This window comes from Chinchilla lanigera, unplaced genomic scaffold (assembly GCF_000276665.1).
Source record: "Chinchilla lanigera isolate Chin_1 unplaced genomic scaffold, ChiLan1.0 scaffold00009, whole genome shotgun sequence".
Classification (NCBI taxonomy): domain Eukaryota; kingdom Metazoa; phylum Chordata; class Mammalia; order Rodentia; family Chinchillidae; genus Chinchilla; species Chinchilla lanigera.
The window spans coordinates 24,257,451-24,281,526 of record NW_004955410.1 but is presented as its reverse complement, the minus strand read 5'-3'; the positions used below and the strand labels follow the sequence as shown (position 1 = coordinate 24,281,526).

Here is a 24,076-nt window from a genome sequence, read left to right as displayed (position 1 = left end):
AAGAATATCATTGAGCCTTGGGGGAACAGGACAGAGATAATCTCTTTTAAGACATCTTCAATATGAAAGAAAAGCTTGAAAGTACAGACTCATTAAATAATTTAGTTATAATAGGATTTTTCTATAAAAATAACTAGGGGGTGCCTTTAATAATGAGATTTCCCCAAAACACTCAATTTTATTTAATTTGCCAACATTCCATTGGCATGTACTTATGTCATGAAAAAAACTACTGTGGGTAGAATGAAAGTATAAGCTGATGTACAGAAAGATGTTTGATTATTGTTAAATGTATGCCAGAAATGGCTGAATAATTAAGAACCTATTTCCATCAAGTGAGTGGTCAATATTGCACAAAATAGGGGCCTGGAGATCAGGAGATCTGCTTCTATTCTGCATGACTAAAGTCACATAAGCTTTCTGGGACTCATTTTCTTATAGATGATCATAAAATACATGATTGCAAATATTCTACATCTTGGATCTCATTTTCCTTATGGCTTTGCATTTTCTAATTGAGGGCAAAATGCTTTTATGTATATATACAACATGCTGCACTTACAATCTTGAAGTAGTCTTGAAAATTCCTTAACAAATGGCTCATAATATTAGTAAGAAAACAAAAAATGTCACACTATCCAATAACATAATTGAGATTTGATTTCTGTCATCAGTCTTGTTAAATGTGTTTTTCCAACCATAACTCTATATTGTTTTCACTTCCTTGTGGAAATCTTCAAAGTAAGAGACACCATGCTATACTCTAGAAACATCCTCATGGCAGGCAGGATTTCCAGTAGTTTTTGTTACAGAGGTGCTTGGCTGTGTTGGTTACTTTTCTCTCATTGCTGAGACAAAATACTTGATGCTCAAAGTTAAGGAAAGAAAGGTTTATTTAGCTCATAGTTTGTGGAGGTTTCAGGCTATACTCGGCTGGCTCCAAGGCAGGGTGGCACTTGGCAGAGGGCAACCGTTCATGGCAGCAGAAAACAGCAAAAGCAGCAAGAGCAAAAAGGGAGGAGCAGCAGAGAGCAAGCTTCTTTCCCTCCCTTTTAGTGTATGCAGGCTACCCACCCTAGGATAGGTGTAGCACTCACATCCACAACCCCAGCATTGGATCATGAGTCAATCAAAAACTCTAGAAGCCCACCCCATGACTGCATAAGGCTTTGGGAGGACACCTAGACACAAACCATAACACTGGCAAGAGGAAATGCACACATCTCATGATGCTCCTACAGGCTCACAGGGTAAGAACTGTGCTTACCTTCTGCTGAAGAAACGGAACCCACTTGCAGTGCACCAGCTCCTGGCGGTACTGTTTTGTGAAGGACCCAATGTAAGACACGAATGCTGCTGTAAGGAGAACATCGCCACAGAGAGTCTTCTCCTGAGCCTCGAAGGACTGGATAGACTGACCCCAGCGGATCTTCTCTGACTGAGGGACAAAATGACTCTCATGTAATTACAGGGTGAGTGCCAACTGCACAAACGCTTAATGTAATGACCTTGTAGCACAGTTTAAAGCCTTCTATACAGTCTCCAGAACAACAGGGTGTAACTGGCTGCCATGACTGTTACAACCTCTCATAAATTTAAAACCCATCATCTCTGAGTAGCTCTCCTACTCGCTTCTGTGGAGGTTAGTACGATGTAACATTAGTTCTTCAGTGTCTTTAATCCTGACTGGGGTCCTTTCTGAAAGGCAGACAATTGCTTCCTCAGAACTCAGCCAGAGCTGTGGCCAAGAATGAACAATGTTAGGATTTTTGTAGCTGTTGTTTCGTGGTTCTGAGGAATGAATCCAGGGCCTCTGCACTGAGCTACATGCTTAGCCATTTTCCTTTATTTTTCTTTTGAAACAGAGCAGTCATTAATTTGCCTAGGTGAGACCTGAGCTTGCAGTTCTCCTGCCTCAGCCTCGCAGAGTGTGGGGATTACAGGAACATACCACCACATCTGACAGAGGTTAGGATTCTTCATGTTAGCCTGGCTGATCTCCATTCGCTCCACTTTTTCACAGTGGTCCAACACTGCCCTAGACCAACTTTTTTGTTTCTTAACATACTAGCTATGGGCTGATTACAAAAAAATGACAAACATCACTCTTGTTAATTAAAACATAAAGGTTAAATAGCCATCTGCTCTGAATCATTTTAATTAAAGAATTAGGCTAGTGGTGACTAAACTCAAGTTTTTTTTTAACGTAATCATTAAATCAGTGAAGGAGGCTGTGATCTATGTAAAAAGATGGAAATCAGTGCTAAAAGGGCTTGCCTCAAAGACAATGCTGTTGGAGTCTTTGTATCTAATAGGATGGTCATTTAAAATCTGATTTACAGGTTAAGTATGCAGAGTCCTTAATATTGGATTTGAATAAAGCTGCAATAAATACATATGGATTGCCTGAACTGTAGGACAATTCACTAATACCTTTTATTTCAAGGCATGCTAAAAATTAATATAACATTCTAAAAATGTGCAAATTAATAGGACCTGGAAAAAATCAGCAATTTGATAGAACAAGCAAGAAAGAACCCTGCAGAATTTTGCTTTTCTCATGAAAGAAGAAAGGCCACAGAAAACACAACTGACATATATCAGAAGAGACAGCAGTGTGAATTTCCTGCAGGCCATTCTGATACTCCAGACATGGAAGCTGTGAAATTAGCATGTGAAATAGTTATCAAAGCTGTTTCAGGATGTCTCTTTGCTTCCTTGATAAAGATCACCCCAAGTTATCTACGTAATTACACACGGAGGAACTTCAGCTCTGCAGCTCTCATTTTAGAATTCATTACTTCCCTTCCTTGGCCACAGACCATACATCCATTAATTTTCGAGAGAAACCTCTCCTTTGCCCACCCTCCATCTCTGTTGTCTTTGGTTTGTAAATGATAAACAATAAAGTGCACCCACCTCATTCTCCAAAACAGCTTCAAAAATTGCAGATTTACTAAACATAGACTTATTGGCTATTGAAATCATCAATAATTTCACTATACCACCCACACAACATAAATCATTACTGACACTGGGTAACAAGGGTTTAAGAGTTGGAACATGTCCTGTGATAAATTTCTAGACAGTTAAAAATCACTATAATTTTATTCTAATGCATTATAGATTGCCTGTAATGTCATCCTGGCCGGGGTGACCCATTTCTAATTTTGAACAGCTGTTCAGCTCAGAAGTTAGTTAATGATTAAATATAAATTGCCTGATTTATTAGTCTGAATGGTTGAGCTTCCAGGTCAATGCCATATAGACAAAATCATCAGTCTTGATGCTTTTCAGAAGTTAACTGTCTCCTGTTCTAGTCAGAAAGAATTTATCCTCAAGGGAAAAGACCTGACATCTCCAATTAATCCTTCAAAAATATATTTTTCCCTTGTTAACAACACACAAGCCTTTTTCCTTTCATTGTCTAAATCGTCGGTAGTAAGTAAAGCCTTTAGGAAAACTGCTGTGCATTAGAGATACACTTTCAAGCCTGCTTTTGCTTGATAAAACTTTGAGACACTCTGACTACTTCAGGAATAGCCAAATTATGAGACACTCTTTTGTCAGGTATCTCACAAATGGCAAACACTTCAAACTGCTTAAAGTTTGCCAAGGTTAAGTGGGAACAGTTGTTAAGTAAGAGCAGTGGTAAAATTTCTTAGCTGACCAAAAAGGAATGAATCTTCAGAGGGCTCCAGAACTTTTAAATAAACACAGATAGCTCCCCAAAATCACCCATCCATCTATTCATCCATCCATTCATGAAATGGCTACTGATTCCTGAGCCTGCCAGCGACTAATCTCTATACGTGGGATCAAGGAGTTCACAAAATAGATGAAGTTCTTGTTCTTGAGAAACTTATTTTCCAGTTGGAGAAAAAAGATGTTCAGCAGTGTTCACACATATAGGAAAAGTGTGTTCACACATATAGTGTGTTCACACATATAGGAAAAGTGTGTGTATCATGGACATCCACAAATGGGTCATAAATGCTATGCACGAACAGTAACATGGAGGAAGTGGAAAAGAGCTGTAGAGCTGTGTGTGTGTGTGTGTGTGTGTGTGTGTGTGTGTGTGTGTGTGTAAAGGCACAAGCTGAACGTTATTTCCTTAGGAAGGTCAGAGAACCTCAGATGATAAAGGGGACTTTTCAGTAGAGACCTGAGAAGTGAGGCAGCCAACGAGGAGATTATCTGGGAAAATGTGAGCCCCGTGGAGGCCCAAGCCAACAGGCACAGATAGGGAGCAAATGACTGTACAGAGGGGAGCGGGAAGGCGTGTGGAGAGGTGGCGAGAGGGAAAGCAGCACAGGTGAGGACAGAGAGGCACCCAGGCTACACCACACAGGGCCTCTGTAACCCTTAATCCTGTTTATCAACTTGACTGGAGTAGGCCCCACCTAGGGGCTTAGTAAAGCAAACTTCTGGGTGTGTCTGAGTGGGCCATGGAGGCATGGGCTTGGATAATGTATCCGCCCTTCTTTCCCACACTGCTCCCCTGCTCTTTCCCAGTTGCCAGAAAGCAAGCAGCTTTGCCCTCTCCTATCCTGCCACTGCGATGTTTCTGGCCCAAGGAAGCTGACCAGGGACTGAAACCTCTGAAACCGTGAGACAGAGAAACCTCTCTTCCTTTAAATTGCCATGTCAGCTGTTTTCTCGCAGCATACAAAAGATGACCACAAGAGCTTCAAAGGTCACATAAAGCCTACGAACCGACTGTGCTTTGACAGAACTGATTAGCTACGAGGAGTTCTGAGCAAAGCAGTAACAGGGATACAGCTGAATTTTTGAAATGATCACCCAGTTGCAATGAGAGGAATAGATTTCGGGGGGCAGTGGCGGAGGTTAGGGAGCACTCCAGGGAGGAAGCTGGTGGTGTGCAGCAGTGTAGGCACTGAGGCAAGTGTGAAGTGCTCAGATTTGGAATAGGCTCGCAAGGCAGGGCCAACAGAAAAAGCTGATGAACTGCCTGTGGGACGTGTGGAAGAAGGTAGAAAGCCAGGTGTAATTCAAAAGCTCTTGGCCAGAAAACCTGGGGCAACAAACCTGCAGTGACCAAGAGGGAATGGACAGAGTGCATTCTTCAGCAGGAACTATGAGCTCACATACCATGAGCTATGACTTTCAGAGGGTTGGTGGGGTTAAGTTTGTACCAAATTTGAGTCAGATTTTAAAAAATTTACTGTATTTCTAAGAAATAAGGCTGTTGCCAGCCCATTCATCCCAATGGATATTTCTCTCTCCTTTCTTGCAGAGAAATTCCTAATTATGAATAGGGTAGCAAGGTATCCAGCCCCACAAGATGAACTATGATTGGCTGAGAAAGTTAAAAAAAAAAAAAATCACTCAGTTTTTCACTTTTTCAGCCATTTTTGCAGTTGCAAGTTCTTGATCTTCTTTTGGGTAAACAAATTGGAATGGGAGTGTGCCAGGAAGGTTTCTAGGAAAACTTCAGTTTTTCTTATGGAAAGAGGAAACTCCAGCTGACATAGATGTGCTCTTCTCTCTGGAGAAACAGCCGCCACTGTGGGACCACGAGGCAAAACCTGTTAGGGTGCTAAGCACGAAGAAGTGGGGAAGCCTGGGGGTCGGGCCATCAACCACTAGAATCAACACTAATACTGGATTGCGCTAGTAATGTTCTTAATATATGGAAAAACAAACTCTCATTTGTTTAAATCTCTGTAAATCAAGTTTTCTATCACTGCCGGCTACAAGCATTTCTGATTGTGCAGTTATATACTTTTAATTTTATACTTTTAGCTTATATACTTCATATATGCTTTTAGTAGTGAAGTTCTATACTTTATGTTTTAAAATAGCATTATTGAAGAATCATTCTTATATCATGAAATTTATCCATTAAAGTATACAACAGAGTGTGTTTCAGTACATTCATACACGTGTACATTTATCTTCACTACCTAATTTTGGAACATTTTTCTTGCCCCCCCCATGATAAAACTCTTCTACATCCATCAGCAATCATTCCCTAAACCTGAAACTCTTGTTTAGTCCCCAACAACTATTAATTTACCTTATTTCTCTATAGATTTGTCTACTTTGGGTATTTCATATACTTGGAATCACATAATATCTGGGCTTTTGCGTCTGACTTTTCACACTTAGCATGCTACTTTCAAGGTTCATCCATGTTGCAGTATGTGTCAGCATTTCACACCTTTCTTTAAGTAATTAACATTCATTGTATAGATCTACAATTTCTTTATCCATGAATTGATGGACCTTGGAGTTGCTTCTACTTCTGGCTATTGTAAACAATGCTGTAATAATTATTGGTGCAAAAGCTTTCATGTCATCACTTACTTTCATTTTTGGGATAGACATCTATGAATGGAATTGTTGAGTAATGTAGCAATGTCATAGTTAATACTTTGAGAAACTGGCAAACTGTTTCCCGAAGAGGTTGAGCCATCCTACACTGTAACTAGCAATATATGAATGTTCAAGTTTGTCTATATCCTCCCCAACATGTGCTATTGTACATTTTTCATTATAGCCATCCTACATGTTACGAGTAGTCACCTTGCAGTTTTAATTTGTATTTTCCTACTGATTTATGGTAGTGACTGTAATTCCATATGCTTATTGGTCAGTTGTAAAATCTCTTATGTACAAATATCTATTTCTTTCTTTGGTCTTCTTTTAATTTGATTTTTTTATATTAAACACAGAAACGAAGATAACTCTTTTAAGCTTTATCACAACCTTGTAAGGTGGATATTATTTACATTCCCATTTTAGAGACAAGAAAACAAAATTGAAAAGATTTAAAGAATTGCCCCAAATAGTTTAATGCCATATGTTAGAGCAAAGAAAACATTATTTTAATGTCTTACTCATGACAAAGATATTCTCTTATTATACATGTTCTACAGGAAGAAACTCTACGATTATTTAGAAACTTGTAAGTAATGAAATAAATATTAACATTAGCATGTCAGTCACCTATAAGAAGTAACAACAAAACATAAATTAGGTTTAGCTTGACAGTAATGGTCACTGGTAGAATTCAATAGCAAATGTATATTAAAAGCATATTAAAAGGATTAAAAGCAGCAGTTCAATACCAGTTACCCAGCAGCCATACTGACTTTCATAACATCTTAAGAGAAACAGGCTTTGTGTTTGTTTTTATAGAATTTTACATGCTAAGAAAGAAAAAGAAGAGGGAGAAAAACTAAGTAGATCTGTACCACAGCTAATATACTCCACTGTCTTAAAGTTGATACAAATCAAGTAAATTCTGAAAAAATATACACTTTCTCTGTTTTTATTGTAACATATACTAAAGTCACCACAAGTTGTCTATATATTTAAAAAATACATGATAGGTCACTTCTATCTTCTAGTGACTTTGACCCACAGTATGAGTGATGATGAACTATTTCCCCTTATTGTTGATTCTATCTCTAGGTATTATTGACAAATAATAAAATTCAAAGAAATTGATCTAAATACTTTGGCAAGAATTTTGGAAAAAAAAAAAAAGAGGTTAACTTGCCTCAAGTTCTCTGACAAGCCTATTAGCTAATTCAATCGTTTTGTTGGTTTGGTTCACTTCCTCTTGACACCGGACTTTCTCAGCTATTGCTTTTTCAAATGAAGCCGTGAGTCTGCAAAGATGTTGATCCAGATCCTGTATAAGAGTTTACATTAATTTGAGTCAGTATGAGATAAAACATAAATGGCCCAGCCATCATAAAACATCTGTTACTTTAAGGGAAATGAAACAAACTGTTCTCTCTCTCTCCTGTGCTCTTTTCCTTTCTACCATGCATATTTTAGGGGAACAGGAAGAGGAGATAGTGACAGTAAACCCATCGGGGCTGCCACGGGTTGTCTAACAGGTCACCATATGCACTTGCTTGCTGCTTCCTCTCGCCACTGGGCAAGGTGCAGGAAGGGGTCAAGGCGCATGTGTGTGCTTTACCACTCAGATACCCTGTGGGGGCCTGTCCCCCGGGCTCTTGTTCCTGAGCCTCATCCTCCAATGCCAGCTTTATTAACCACATCGCAGTCTAATTATTTAAATACAAAATGACCAAAGATTGCATTTTTTCACATTTACAATATAAAAGGAAATACCAAATGACAATTATTTCAAATGTATTCCGTAATTTTTCTGTGTACAGTATATATTTAGGCATCCAATATACAATGCAATGTTACAATCTGGACAGAGGTGGTTAGTTTCTTTCCAAATTCTTTTTGCATTATTGTCTTTCTTTAATCAGCACACTTTACACTATTGTGCTGGTTTCTTTCCTCTGGTGGGTGGTATAGTTTCAATGAAACATTTACCTATTAAATGCAATGGTGAAGATGTCAATGATGGATGTCCTGGTTGGTGTTTCGCTATCCTGTATGTTTCAATTATTTGGCCTATTAGACCTAATCTAAATTATAAATGACTCTTTGAACTCTCTTGCTTTGAATAAATAACAACTGGGTTCCATATTGTTTGGTCCAGGAGGTACATAATTTGATTACAAAATAGTTCATCAGATGTTGGTCAACTTGGCCAGTACCACCATAGAATTATAATCACTGACCACTGCTGGCAGTTTTTTAGTTTCTTTTTTCAAGTTCTATAATTTCTGTATTACAAATAGTTGACAGTAAGGAGACTTTCTTCTGTCTTTCTATTTCACAATACAGACTTTTCCTCTCTGATATGCTACCAGTTCTTCTTTTTCAGTTTTTTCTTTTGCAGATCTTTTGACACTTCCTTCCTATGCAGTCTCTGTCTCAAATGTGTCTGTTTTGTATTGCAAACGAGTATCACTGAGTTCTGAAAAAGCATAAAAATTGTATCTAATATACTTATGATAAGAGTTTGCAGTGATTGTAGCACAAAATCACAGGTTATTTTTTTTTTAACAAATAAACACAAATTAGTAAAAGAAAATACCCTGAACTTACTAGATTTCACTACACACAAACATCTAAGGTGAATAACAAGAATCAACTGATTGAAATGACACCTGCCCAAGTGATGCTCAGGACAGTCAGTATGGACACAAGCGCGTTCCCCAAGTGACGCTCTGGGCAAATTAAGTGGTTAACAACAGGTTATCTTACAGTGTTCACCTACCAACTCATTCTTGTTTGTTTCATAGCTGGAGCAGTGAAGAAGGGTGTTAGTGACCAAGACCCTTTAGACCTCCTCAATCTGATCAGACTTTCTCTTTTGCAATGTGATACTGAGATTTAGAGGTGGTCCACTGTCTTATAGAAAGAGCTGAGAGGATGTATACATTTTGTGGGGCTTCATTTAGAAAGAGGTGAAAGATTTATATGACCTGAAGAGAAACCAGACTATATTCATTTAGAGACACCACCTTCCACCAGGGCATAGGCAAGCAGACAAAAGCATTCTTGGCAAAGAGATGAAAAATCATTTAAAGAGAAGCAAGATGAGAAGTTACCAGCCCTTGAGAGTCTAGTCACACTTTTTTCCAACAGTCATGTGATCTCTTTTGTGGTGTAAGGTATTCTGAACAGGTCTGCATTACTTATAGCCTAAAAAGCCTTGACTAAGGTATTAAATACTTAAGAAACCCTCACTGTAGCTTACTTCTAAGAAGCATAACTGAAACTTATAACTCGGCTTTTGTGGACATATACAAAATTCTAAGAATGCTTACCAAGCAAACTGGCAGAACACAACCTATTAACAGATACTGCCTATATGTGTCAATGATGCAGTTATTTCATTACTTATGCTGCTATAGTAATACATAAAAATACATATATTCATGAATGTGTAATGTCAGATTTAAGATTAATATGGAAATTAAGATCAAATTTGTGAGAGTAGCAGGAGATACACCCATTGGAAATGCAATTGAAATAAAAAATTACAGATCTATGCTGGGTTATTAAATGTAGCTATAGCTTTATAAAGCAGTGAAGTGCACAGGAGCTGTGGTGTCAGATGCCTAGGTTCACATATGGACTCTGCTACCGGCTAAGCAGAGCCAAGTTGAGCTGTTTATCTGAACGCCATGCCTCAGTTTCATTATCTGAAAAATGGAGTTAACGCTGTTACCCAACTCAAAGGGGAGTTTTGTGAGGATTAATTTCGATGATCCACATAATAATACTCGGGACAATATAAGCCAGAAGCTGTCAATAATTTTTGGTTTCAGTAATTTTTCTGGTTTCAATAATTTTTGGTTTCAAAATACTTCTACGTTAAGAACCTCAAGGGCCATTCATTGATCGTGCAGACTATACCTATTTATATTTATATTATTAGAAATTGATAGTATAAATAATAATAATACAAATAATATACATAATAATAGAATCTAATATATTATTAGAAATTTTAAAAACTGAGTTTTAAAAATTTATTCATGCATTTTAGTACACTCATTTCAGCATAAATCCATTTTATAAAAGCAACAATACTGTCAAAATAAAGCATAATTAATGAGGAGAATGGCATTGAGAGTCTTGCAAATCCTCTTAATGTCTTAAGAGTATGAGATTCTTACACCATCCCCTGCATTCTATCTGTTGAGATAACACATCATATGGCCTCTGGAAACCCTACTGAGCACTTGTTAGAAAATAAGGGTGAGAAAATAATGTCTTAGCATGAGTACAAGAACAGTATTGATCTCATAAGTTCTCTGAAAGGATTCTAGGAACTCCTGAGAAGTCGCTGGGCCACATTCTCTAAACCTCTCATATAAACACACAATAAATCTTATTTTTAATACTGAAGACATTTTCTTAGAATTGCTGAATTAAACATCTGTAAGCTGTCATTTTTAGATCAAGAGATAGGACTAATCACTAAACTATAGATTCTTGACCATTTACTAAGCCACTGCATTTTAAAATGAACATTAGCTATTTTTTCATTAGTGTAGAATACTCTGAAACTAATGAAAAAGCCCTTTTTTCTAGTAGTATTCTTACTGCAGAGAAAAATATGAAAAAACATGGACTTTTATTGTTATTGGAGGAAATATTCTTAGGAGTAAGAATCAAGAGGATTCTAATTCTTTTGTGCCTTAGGCATGTAATAAATTCTACATGATTAAAAAAAGAAGAATCTGGAGGACGTTATATTTAGATTTAGATGGTGCTTTGTAGCTGACACACGGGTCTCCTGTGGGTTACTCTGTTGAAGAATTGAAGGAGAGAAGTGTTACTGTTTTCTTTTTCTGTATGTGAGGATACCTGGACAAGCATCAGCTGAGAGATATGCAGCAGTTGCACTTACCAGGACGTGACAAATCAAGGCCTATCACCCAAACCTTCTGACTTCTGAACCAGTGTAATGAATGTATTTAACACAATGGATGCTTAAAAAGTCACAGTTGTGGAGGGAGGGAGGAAACCCTTCCAGACCTCCTAGTCACGTCAGACACGGTACAGTGAGTGCATGGTCACGAGCATCCAGGTTTGGGTTTAAAACAACCTCATTACAGTCCTTCTGCATCTTTCAGGCCAGAGGGCGATGGATACAATTCACTTTCCAAGAGCCTCACATTTGCTCGCTGTCCATGGAACCCACGGCCCTCTTTCATTGCCCTTTCATGAAAGGCTCTTTCCCCATCTTCTAGGCAAACATATTGACCTTTCAAGACTTGATTTACAAAGAAACTGTTCCATCACACCCTTCCTAATGCAGAACTGACTACTATGTTTTTCACACTGCAGAGATCAAGGGGCGTGGGGACCAGCAAGGGCTCTTGGAAGAAGCAGCCTCAAAAGACTTTTTGAAGGAGTTAATTGTGAGAGGGGCTGACATTATCCATGGCATAAGGAGATGGGGTTATTGATCAGCTTACTAAAATAACTGTCATGAACAGAAGTGAACAGGAAAATGAAAGCACAGTTTAACCCTGTAGGAGTCAGAACCTTGGGCTCTGCTCTGGAAAGTTGATCTTTTTGTTTTTTGTTTTTTTTTTTTTTTTGGTTTTTCTCCGGTACCGGGAACCGAACTCACGACCTTGCGCTTGCCAGGCAGGAGCTTTGCCACGCAGGCGCTTTGCCACTGAGCTAAATCCCCAGCCCCCTGGAAAGTTGATCTTACTTTTCTGCCTTCAATAATGTGCCCTAAAACCTTACAGGGGCTGTCAGAAAGCGCTCCCTCCCTTTTTGCCGAAAGGACAAGTCGTGGGCCCAGACATAACAGGCCTGCCTGAAGCTTGTTCTGTAAGCACCGGGTGGTCACTCTGAGCACCGGCCTCTGGACTGCAGTGGCTGCTGCGTTCCCCCGCTCGGGGACTTACTCTGCACTGGGAGCATCCTCCCTCAGGTCCGGCTCAGCTCCCATTGCTCCTTTTGCTTTGCCCTTGCCCTGGACCATTTCTCTACACATTCAGTCGTTACACCAACCATTTCCCAATCTATCTCCAGGCAGCTTCTCTGTCAAATTGCAGTCCTGACTGTTCTACACCGACAGTGGGTTACAGGCGGAGTAAAAGCTGAGGTTTAGTAAGCACTACTGTGTGCTGCACATGGAAGAGTAGGTCAACACACCAGTTCTCAGTATCAATGATACAACTGCTCCAGCTGATTTAAGCTGAAGGGAATGTACTAGAAGAGACAGGGTATATGTAATGAGGAGAGACAGGGTATATCTAGGTATATCTAATGAGGACAGCACGTTCTCTAAAGATAAATCAGTCTGGTTTTGCTCAAAGGCATGCCAGGCTGGATGCAGGGTGGTGAAAAATCACAAATGTTCACCCGAGAGGGGGTAGTTGCTATCACCGCTTGACAAATGAGAAGCTGAAGGGTTCTGTGCGTTGCCAGAGATGTGTGGCCCCATCAGCCCAACTGCACTACTCCACGCTGTCTCACCAGCCCCCTCCCACTCACTGCCTCTATTCCATATCCTCTACTCTCTCCACGTCCCCGCAGCCAGCTGTGATCCATGCAGGCCCCACCACAAGCGCTCCTGCCTGAGCCAAGGTCCTGCCAGGACTTGCCGCAGTTGCCTGCGAACCTGTCTGAGGGTGTCATTTACCAATTAAAATTTTTCAAAGGCTTGATGTCACCAGTGAGATAAAATTTAAATTTTGCAGCTGGGAGGCAAAGATGGCCTTTGTTCATCTTTGAATGATCATCCTACGTTCCTCCCTGTCATTATGAACAGTACCCAGAACTTTCCTTTAGCACTGCTCTGATCTGTTGTGGTTCCTCAAGTGTTCCAACTTCCTCTTTCCGTTTTCCATCATCTCTTCCAGGGTCCCTTTTTCTACCCCAGTGACCCTAGGGACCCCTAAGTACCTTTTGAAGCCCATGTTCAGGATACCCTCCTGGAGAAAGTTCCCTTAATTTTACCAGGTTTGGCAATTTATCAGTGCTTTAGACTCACATTTACATGACAAAACTACAATGACGGGGTTATGTACTGTAAAACTAGTATGGTGATAATACCAGTTCCCCCATCACATACTACATGCCAGATGCTATGCTAAATTCTTAATATAAATCATGCATTGTACTCTCAAAATCCTACTAAGAAGTGGATGCTATTACTATACAGATTGTGTGTTCTTTTATCTGAAATGCTTGGGACAAGAATCATTTCAGAGTTTGGAGTTTCTCAGAGTTTGGAATATTGGCATGGACCAGATGAACATCCCTAATCCAAAAATCTGAAATCTAAAGTCTGGCTCCATATGCTATACTTTTAATCATCATATGCTACCTTCACTCTTGTACAACCAGACTATGACAGTTTCTTAAATGCAAAAAACAAATGACTCTACATTTCCAGTGCAGGATTTAGCACACAGCAAATAAAAAGTATCTACTGAAAGAATATATAAGGGAATGCACTCATGAAAGATCAAATACCTTTCTCTTTGGCAGGGTCACTCATGGCCCTGTCCGGCAGTAGGTCCCTAAGGTCGATGTGGGGACCACCACTTGGAAACTTCTTCAGCATTTTCGTTTGTACTTACCCCGAGTTTTTTCCTGATGGCTGCTAGTTTTTCAGTAGCTACAGTCAAGTCCAAGTTTGCCTGGGCTAATGCTTGACGCTTGGGCTCTACGTCACAGTAGACCTGGAAATCCACATGGGTTCAATTCATGAGGCAATGCAGATGCAAAGGGACCAGTAATCATGCAATCCGTTTTGGCGGAGTTCTACGAGTAACATCGCTAGTTCACTCAGTGACCAGCCTTCTGTTTATTCACCACGGTATCACCAAAGGAGGCACAGACATAGCGTTCACGGACTCTCTGGGGCTTTCACTGGTTCCTGAATTATGGACTTCTACACATCAGAGCTGCAAGAATTTGGATAAATTTCTATAGAGATCGAACATCATTTAAGATATCAGTTTGTCAAAGGTAAGATCAAGACTAGCCAGTGAGGCAGAAATAAGTGTGGAGTTCTCTGGACACAGTAAGGAAATGGTAAGACAGCCTCACATAGCATCACCCTCACATTTGTTTCTAAGTTACTGACTACCTGAAGTGTGTGTTATTTGAATAGACGTCTTAAGGACTTGGATAGACCAATTTTTCTCCTGGTAGAGAGAAAAAATGGAATTTAAACTTCGCTTCCTATTTTAAATAAAACACAGCACAGCTGCAGTCTAGCTCTATACTCATCTTTTTACTTATGGTACAAATTGAACATGGGGCTCAGGTATTTTATTAGGGACAGAGGCCAGATATCCAGTGTAATCTGTCTAAACTCTTGCTGTTGAAAGGTTTCTACTAGAGATACAAGGATCAAGCAAGTTCTACTCCTGTGGGCCCTGCAGTATGAAGGACATAACATGACTTTATGAGAACTATTTGGAGAATAACACCAATTCCTACTGGGCCCTTTCTCTGTAATTTCATGTTTGAATATGACTTACAAAAATGGGACAGCTCTTCAGACCCAAGGATTATACATTGTTCCCAACTTATATCCTGTAGCCAGCAAAATACTTGGGATGCAGTTGGCAGACAATAAATGACTAAAACGAAATGATTATCTATTTCTATATTGTCTCAAAGTACAAATTTTAGATTAGACCATCCATAGGCAGAAATTTATTTGCCATTAAAATACTGAAGTAAGGGGCTGGGGATTTAGCTCAGCAGCAAAAGTGCCTGCCTGGCAAGCGCAAGGTCGTGAGTTCGGTTCCCGGTACCGGAGAAAAAACCAAAAAAAAAAAAAAAAAAAATACTGAAGCAAACAAATGGTTGTTTCCTCATCTCACTATGCCTACTATGATGATGGTGTGATTTTTTGCCCTGAGAACAGGAACTTGTTTAACTCAGTATCAATTTAGACTTCAGTTATCAAGTCAACATGAATCAAACACTTTCATGTAAATAATACAATTTTTATATACCATAAGTTTTCATCTAATTAAATCAAATTAATTTATACTCTTTGATCTGAAGTAGGTAATCATTTTAACCTAAAAAAAGTTTCCAACAGATACTCCTTCCTGTTTAGAATTGTGTTAACTCTGACATGTTCATGTCTTCTTAGAACACATCCTTCTTCAAACAACTAAGCATTAAATTATTTCACACTTTTTGCTGATCCACAGAATTGATGTTTATGCTTTTGTGATGAACACTTGTAAACCCTCACAGTAGGACTGATACCTCATAGAATTTAATGATATTGATGACCCATGCACAGAGACCAGCTGCTGCAAAAGATTTGGTCCGAATCAGATTTGGATTGAACTCTGGGTCTTTCAAATACTGCTCATTCACCACTTTTAGACAGTTCTCTGGAATGTGCTCTTTGTCGTAGTTAATTAAAGCTTGCAAAAAATCATCAACCTGTAAAGGAAAAAGACTTATTGCAATGAACCCATTTTGGCTGCAGAGAAAATTCCAAGATCAAAAGTTAAAATCAGCTTTTAGAACTCATAATACAAAGGCAAAATTGGCAAGCTGCATTTATCCTACTGTTTGACTTTTTCAGTCTTTCCAGTATGAAGTTAGAATTAGCAATGGACACTTTTAAAACCTCTTCTATCCCAGGGTAAAATATTCAGTCCCAGCACAGGAGGTATTCACATTTTGAAGAAAAGAAAGGAAGCAAAGAAAATGCAAAACACATACCGAAAAGCCCCTTTGCTTCACCTTCTTGTACATTAGTAACATTTTTCAAGCCTGAGAAATCCATGTAATTTTCTCACTCCTACACTTAACTGCTTTCATAATTTTGCAAATAATTAGCAACCTTCCACCTGCTGTTGGCATTGACTTAGGTATGCCATAACCTCGGTCTCACCTCCAACTTGGCTAGCAAAAGCTTTCAATCTAAAGAACACAAGCAGATCACATTCAGCAGCTAGGAAGATGGGATTTTGGCCTTGAACACTGTTTGCCATCAACCCTAACGCAGTACTTGAACATAATACAGAAAGTGTTAGGATTTTCAGCTTGCCAGGCCTGCTGGTACCTTCCCCATGAAGACTTTAGCAGCTTTCCAACTTCGGTCTTTTGGCACTCTGCCCCGGGGAGCCAGGAGGACCATCACGGCTGCAGTAACATTGGTGACTGCATTTGGGGGGTTGGGAAAGGTTTTCAGTTCAGTGAGGTTGACCTGAAAATCACACACAGAAACACACAGGGTCAGGGCAGGTCTGGAGAGGTGCTAAGTGCCACGCTGGTCTTCTGCGGCCTCCCATCACTCGGCATCACCCCAGGCTCAGTGTCCTCATGTTTTCCCACTTGGGGATTCTATTTCAGAGTCCTAAGGGTGCTTGCTGGACACTTTTTGGATATTCTAGAATATCATTGTCCTTTTTTGCCTCCAACAAAAACGATTCATCTGGTACCGAAGTCCTGCAGAGCCCTGTTTCCTGAGGCCAGGAAGTTTTGTGAACATACGAGTTGTAAAGTATGTATGGATACTTTTCTCCTATGTAATACACTTGCACTTTAGCCAGGCCTTCCCAGAAGTAGAATTCCTTAGTTCAGTGCCTCTTAGTTTTGTTTTTCTGTTTTACACGTACAAGCAAGAAACATAATTTTCTAGCATCTTCCGTTACACTGCAGAGACCTTCATCTGGGTTCCTGTGGGCTGAATCTTCTCTCCTACACATAATACAGGAAGCTGGATTTGGACTGAATTTAGTTACCGTTAGTTAAACTACTTTTATAAGACCAAGAATTCCACGTTGTTGGAAGTATTCACAAGACCGCTGGCTAGATAATGGCAGGACTGACTTCTAGATGGGAGAAGAAGTTGTACTATAAAGATGTCCTCAAAGGTTTGTTTCAGTTTTAATGTTTGATGAGTCTTTTCTTTAAAAAAAAAAAAAACCTTTTTGCCTGTATTCCCTACATTTTCTGCTTAATTATTCAAATCTTTTTTTTCAGTGTTTTTTTAATTTTAAAGAAATGAAAAATAAACAATAAAACAATGGTATAAAATTTCAAGACAAGATTGTAGGAGACCAACAGTATTCAGTACCTTGCGCATTGTTCTCTTGAAAGTAGCTGCTCATTATATAAGATGTAGGCATGAAAAACCGATCAAGCAGCACAGGCATATACCTTTCCCTTCAATGAGCTAATAACAATTAGTAATGTATCTATCTTAACTATCTTTTTTGTGTGTAAATTATTCAAATCTAATAACCTGCATTATTTTGAGGAAACCCGTAAGCCAAGAAATCCCCTTTACCCTGTTGAGTGTATTGAGCGCAGCGGTCGCAGCTACCAGCGCAGGTTCAGCCTTGAGTAAGTCAGCCTCACATTCTGCCCGCTTCTGGGACACCTCAGTTTGAATGGCTGTCACCTAATTAGAGAGAAAAAGGGCTCACACTCACGTACACAAATTGTTATCTCAGAGATCTCTACAGAGGGCCTCAGATGCACTGCTAATCCACTTGTCTGTACCTTGAGCAGGTGAGGGATTTGTCCTAAAGACTAATTTCCCATCAAGTACCGTTTGTATATAAAGCTTTGTAAATGCGCAAAATACACAATGACAAATCTCAGAGCAAGCGGATTCAAATATCAAAGCGCCCCAAGAAAAGCTCTGACTCATTTAATTGCACAGTTCCACTAATAACAAAAACAAGATTAAGCAGCCATTCTTCTGTTCTTCAATTTTCTTTTTCAGAAAACCCCTGACAAGTGAAAATCCAGACTGGATTAGTAACCCAGACCACAAAATATTCATCTAGAATTTTTACCTAGTTTTGTTAACACTGGTTATTCCTTAAGAACAGGTGTGAAGCTCTTTTGCTCAACTGGTTTGAAGATATTCTGTTCGCTGGTTTGGATTGCATACATAACCATAGATTGGATTTTTGTAAAAATGAATTACTGGCTTCTCCGAGGACCTGGAAACCACACAGCAGGATCCCAGATCCATGTGGAGTAACAGACAGTGACACTGATGCCCACTTCTCTGTTGTGGGTACCATGGTCACTCTTTAAAGGACAAATACGGTGCTGCCTCAGCCTCCTGACAACCCATATAACGAGGATACAGAAAAGCCCTGGTGGGGAATTCAAACCAAACCAAACCGATACGAAAAGCTGGGGGGTTTTAATCCTCCTCCTCTTAGGATACTTATAAAATTCAAATGGCCAAAAACAGAGTGGATTTTTAGTTCTCAGCAGAAATTTGAGTTTCAAAGCTCTGGCACTGGGCATCGGGATCTAGACACCACTGGGAGATGCTTCCTGGGGTGACAGTGATTGTGGAATGTAAAGTGTGAACAAAAGTGCATTTCTTCAGATGTGTTTGGAATGAGCAGGTTTAACCATACCATAAAATTAAACACTACTTACAACAAATTATGTTGTCTACTACAGCTTTATTAGTAGTAATTACCCTTCTCCTGATTAACCATTATTTTGCTGTATACGGCACCTTTTATGAACATAATTGGTTCACGGTAGACGTGTGATCTCCTGCTAATACACACACAGCTACTGTTAATGTAAATAAGAAAACTCTGCATGCTTACTGAGAACCACTCCAAAACCACAATCCTCAAAACTTTCCAGGAAGAGGCCATGAAAATTCTTAGGAATGTTGTATTTCTGTGTGCTAGAGAGAACTCGCTACAGACAGCAGCATAGGAATTATTACTTCAGATTTATCTAGCTTTCATGAAGATACAGTGAATCTATAAATACTGTTTGTTACTACTCACAATGAGGGTCATTAAAAATCACTTTCAATAATTTAAGATCATAGATTTTTAGTGCTAGGAGAAACTAGAAGGGTATTTCTATTACTGCTATTTCTATGAATCTGGGTACAGCCATGCTTCACCTTTGGCTTCTTTGACTATTAATGGGGTATCATTCTTTTTGGTAATTTTTATAAGCAATACAATTTTGAATATTAAAGAAAAACCCAACTGGTCAACTTACTTTTCATTCGCAATACCTCTTACCCTCAGGTACAATAACACTAGAGTAGTGAGAATTCTGTGTATTTCAGTGGCTTCATGAGTGCTAGGGTGCAACTTCCTCTGCCTGATGGTTCCTGAGTAGTGGTCAGCAAGGCTCAAGCTGGTGAAGGCAGTGAAGCTGTGGAGATGGCCTCACATGTGTGCTTTCCCTGGACCATGGATTTAAAGCAGAGACAGAGAGAGCCCCATCCTTGGGAACACCAGAATTCTCCTGCTTCCTTAGTCCACAGCTCCTTGCAGATATTTGTAAAATTTTGTGGTGATAGCAAGGAGAATGAAGTCTTAAAAACTAACTATGGCTACCCAAAGTTTCTATGTGGCAGTCTTAACCCTCAAGGTCTCAGAATATGGCTATGTTTGGTCATAGGACCTTTGCAGAGTTAGTACAGCCTTAATGAAGAGAAGATTAGAAGCCTAATCCAATCTGACTGGTGTCCTCAGAGGAAGAAGTCTGGAGACACAAGAGATACCAGGGATGTGTGAGGCTCACAGAAGAAGAGCCACGTGAGGACAAATTATGAGACCAGGCATCTGCAAGCCAAGAAAAAATAGGCAGGAGAAACCTGAAGAAAAAAATCTTGACATCAACTTCCAAAACTGGGAGACAATAAATTTCTGTTGCTTAAGTCTCCTAGCCTATGGTATTCTGCTATGGCAATCCTGGCAAACACACACATGGCTCTTACCTGCTTTCCCACCACATGAGATCCCTGATGGTCCTCCAAACCCAGTTCCATCCACACTTAGAGAAGAAACATGCAGAGCAAGTAACAACCATTGAAAATCAAGGAGGGAACCCACTTTTGAAGAGCTTACATTAGCTCTTCAATTGAGCTATGCAAGAGGGCCCCACTGCATGCAAAGGAGGAAAGCCATTTGCAAGTCATCATAGGATGCCTGGAATCTTAGAATTTGGAACTGGTAAGTTGAAGATGGGAGAAGAACCTCACAGGCTTAGTTGTGCTTGAAGTCAGTGCTGTGAATGCCTTGAAGTCACAGCTGTGAATGCCAATGATATGAATGGTCCTTGATTATTTCATAAATTCAAAGTAATGATTTCAGCTGGTTTCTCTGTATGGGCTACCAACACACACAGTATGTCCACCTTTAAACTGCAGCATTTGTTTAGTCCCACTAAATGTGGCAAGGTACTTAGTAAATTATGCAGCATTACTTTTTAATTACTACTCATGTACTGTGCTTGGAGAGCCCAACTTCACAGGATCAGAAAGGGCCCACAGTCACCCTCTTTTGTAACTGTACAGTGTCCAGCACATTTGCTGAATATTGGACATGTGAGGCCACAGTAGCTACCCAGGTGTTAATTAATTTCTAACTCTAAGTAGTTTAATTGCAAATACATCTTTTTCCCATGACAATTTAAAATAGCGCCTTCTAACATCTCATCTATTTGATTTCATCAGAACCCTTATCATTAACTCAAAATACCTTGTTTCTTAGTGTTAACTTTGTAGGTTTTCCCATTGCAATGTAAACCACACAAGAGCAATTTGCTTGTCAAATATCCTCAAAAGCCTAGAAGAGGGCCTGTCTACCCTCCAACCAAAAGCTGAGTTCATACTTGTTTACAGTTAAATTAAGCTCTACAGGTAAAATGAATGTATGTTTTATTTTTACTTCTTGGCATGGATTAGATATACAAAAGAGTATGGGTCTTTTTCATGTTTAAAGAATCTCATAGAATGACCTATCAGATGAGTCATAATATCTTTTTCCCCCTTTACTAGGGTAGTTTCACCTTAGGAATTGAAAAGAAAAAAATACCTGCAGTATCTTTGTCATATTTTAAGATCTCCAAAATGTATTCATGGTGACAGTTACAATACAATAATTATTGGAACATTAGACATTTGTGTGATGCCTGAAAAATATCTCCTATAATTAGCTTATGATAACCACACCATAGATGATACCTAATTGCTTAGTATAATAATACACTTTTAAAGATGTTATTCACTTAGATGAAACACAATGGCAACATTCATTACCAAAATTAGGAATTATGTGCCTATTGGTCAGGCCAAATGTGCTTTGCTGTCAAACTCAAATATTTCACGTCTTATTTTTAAAAATTACTTGTTTGCAGTTCTGATTTTCAATATAGTTTTAAGTATCAGTACAAGATAAGTGCAAGATAAAACACACTCAATACACATTAGAAAAAAGAAAAATCAATTGTACACGACTGACTGGCAGCAAAACCAGAGAAATTCAAACATCTTTTGATACCCTAAAATGCAAGGATAATGGCTACTGTTTCAATGATCATGAGTGTGCTAGAAATTTAGAATTTTTAAATAATCTTTTGTCTAAAATAAGAAAATTTTATCTCATATATACATTCATTCAATTTTTAAAAATACTTATTAATAATTTGTTTACTGTGCCATATCTTTTGGGAGATAAGGTACACAAAAACATCTTCATTTGGAGCTGACTTTTGATAAAAAAAGACAACAGAAGAAGTTGCATTTATTTTCAGAACTGCTAGAAACCTAACTGCAAAAAAAACCAGAATCTATGTAATCTTAAAAGTAATCGTTTTCAACAATAAAACATAATACAAGAATGCCAGGGCTCCAATTGAACCAAAAAGAACAAATTTAGCTTAGGACTTAATAATAAACTCTAGTTGTATTATTAAAATGCAAAATTTGAAAACCATCTTGCAAAGTGACGGAATGGGCTTTGTTAACAATTGAGTTGTTCCATTTGCCTAAAAACTGAAAACCTTTAGAAACCTCGGAGGTGACTTCCTGACCTTTACTGTATTACAAATAGGCCTGATGTTCAAGATCCACATCCATTATATGCTTGAATGAGCTCAGTATTTATTGTTCTTTCATATCATTAAAAGAGCTAAAAGGTTGGGAAAATGCATAATGTAAAGAAAGGTCAAGTGGTAATCATAGTGTGAAATGCTGTTACATGTGTAACTATAATAATTCTTTAGACTTTATGCTCCCTGGAGAGGAAGTTGTTCAAAATTGTTCACCTACAAAGGTTTATTTTGTGCTAAATATAGCTCACCACTCTAACTGGTGGAATTAGCCTGACCTTTTGCTCCTCAGCATCTGCGATGGCCTTTTCCCGCCTCACTTTCTCCGTCTGAAGCCCGATCTTTGTGATCAGAGCTTCGGCATCGTGATTTCTCAGCTGCAGCTCAGCTTCTTGGGAGGCAAGTCTGGCTTTGAGGTCTCCCACCTGAAGGAAAAGTCATCACTCTTGAGTAACTTGCATGGAGAACAACAAAAAAGCAGATGTAGCTTATTTTTTAGTTTGGATTCAGCGAGCCCTAACAACAGTTTGTATAATCCTTCTATCGATGGTCTTCTTGATTTTACTCTAGTCTCATTTACAAAAATGCAGCCCATTTTTTTTTTTTCCCACACTAGAACAAAAGAATGATGTTTTTCAATGGTTTTTCAGGAAAGGCAATTTATCTGTCTGCACCAAGCATACATTTGTCTTTGCTTACACAATCTGTGCACTCAGGGAAACACCAAGTGAATTGAGGCCAAGCAAATGCCACTCCAAGCCCTCGTGCTTCCTGGTTCCATGCAGCTTGGGCTCAACGTACAGAGGACATGGGAAGGCAGGCTCAGTGACAAGCTGGGGAACCGTGACTCACATTCACCAACAGGGAACTGCTGAAGCCTTCAGACAAGTAGAAGATATGAACTACCCTTGCCTGTCTGCAGGTTAACTGCGTGGAAATGCCCACTGACAGGTCGTCTCTTTTCCCTCCTTTCATGACATGGCTCATTTCCATTGTTCTCACCTTGCAGGGCATTTAGTTTAGGCCCATGGATCCAACCCTACACGAGCTGACTACCTAGAAGGAAAGGCAAACTACACGCAGTCTGTGGGGTATCAGCACGGTGTGGGCAGAAGACCAGAGAGCGCCGTGGCCCATTACTGCACACTTCACTCAGCTTTGGAGGTGTAGTCTTTCTGCAGCATCAACAAGGGCCTCAGCTAAAAAGAGAAATGCTGCTTTTTTTTTTTTTTCTTAGCTGTGATTTCATGAGGATCAGAAGGTATCACCACATTTGCTTTCCGAGTTTGAGGATCATGTACGTCAAAGCAGAAATGAAGTGCTAGAGAAAAACTATGACTCAGTTCCCAGGAATGTATAAAATCATGATGATTAGCTCTCTACTCATTTCCCAGAAATATAGATATTACAATTTTTAAATATTAGACAAAAAGAACAATCATAGCTTTTTTTTGGTGGTACTGAGGATTGAATCCAGGGCCTCTGTACTGAGCCATATCCCTAGCCCTTTTGTAATTGTATTTTTTATGCTAAGATAGGGTTGCAGTGAGTCACTAAATTGCCTGGGCTGGCCTTGAACTTGCGTACCTCTTGCCTCAGCCTCCCCAAGTGCTGGGATTACAGGTGTGTACCACCACACACAGCCATAACCATTTGTTTTGAGTAACTGTGAAAGGCACTCCAATAGTTTCATTTGGTCAAATATCCCACTACCATATACCATACGACGAGGCTTGTAAACCCCACCCGAATACAACCATTTGCACTGTATTTAAAAAGCATGATTATTACTATGACTGACATTTGCACTTAGTTTAAGCCTGCTTTTGTTTTGGTTTTTGTCTTTCCATGTACTCAGGGTAACACA

At 39.2% G+C, this 24,076-nt stretch overlaps 1 protein-coding gene across 2 annotated transcripts in view; it reads right to left on the bottom strand.

The window, feature by feature from the left end:
- The window catches only part of Dnah11 (dynein, axonemal, heavy chain 11), a gene marked incomplete at its 5' end in the record, with an annotated part of 307,294 nt that overhangs the window by 71,100 nt on the left and 212,118 nt on the right, over positions 1-24,076 (bottom strand). For both annotated transcript variants that reach the window (XM_005377377.2, XM_005377378.2), the window contains 7 exon segments: positions 1,268-1,438; positions 7,529-7,663; positions 13,965-14,066; positions 15,619-15,801; positions 16,430-16,573; positions 17,660-17,773; positions 22,488-22,634. In XM_005377377.2, coding sequence (XP_005377434.2) covers positions 1,268-1,438; positions 7,529-7,663; positions 13,965-14,066; positions 15,619-15,801; positions 16,430-16,573; positions 17,660-17,773; positions 22,488-22,634 — 996 coding nt within the window.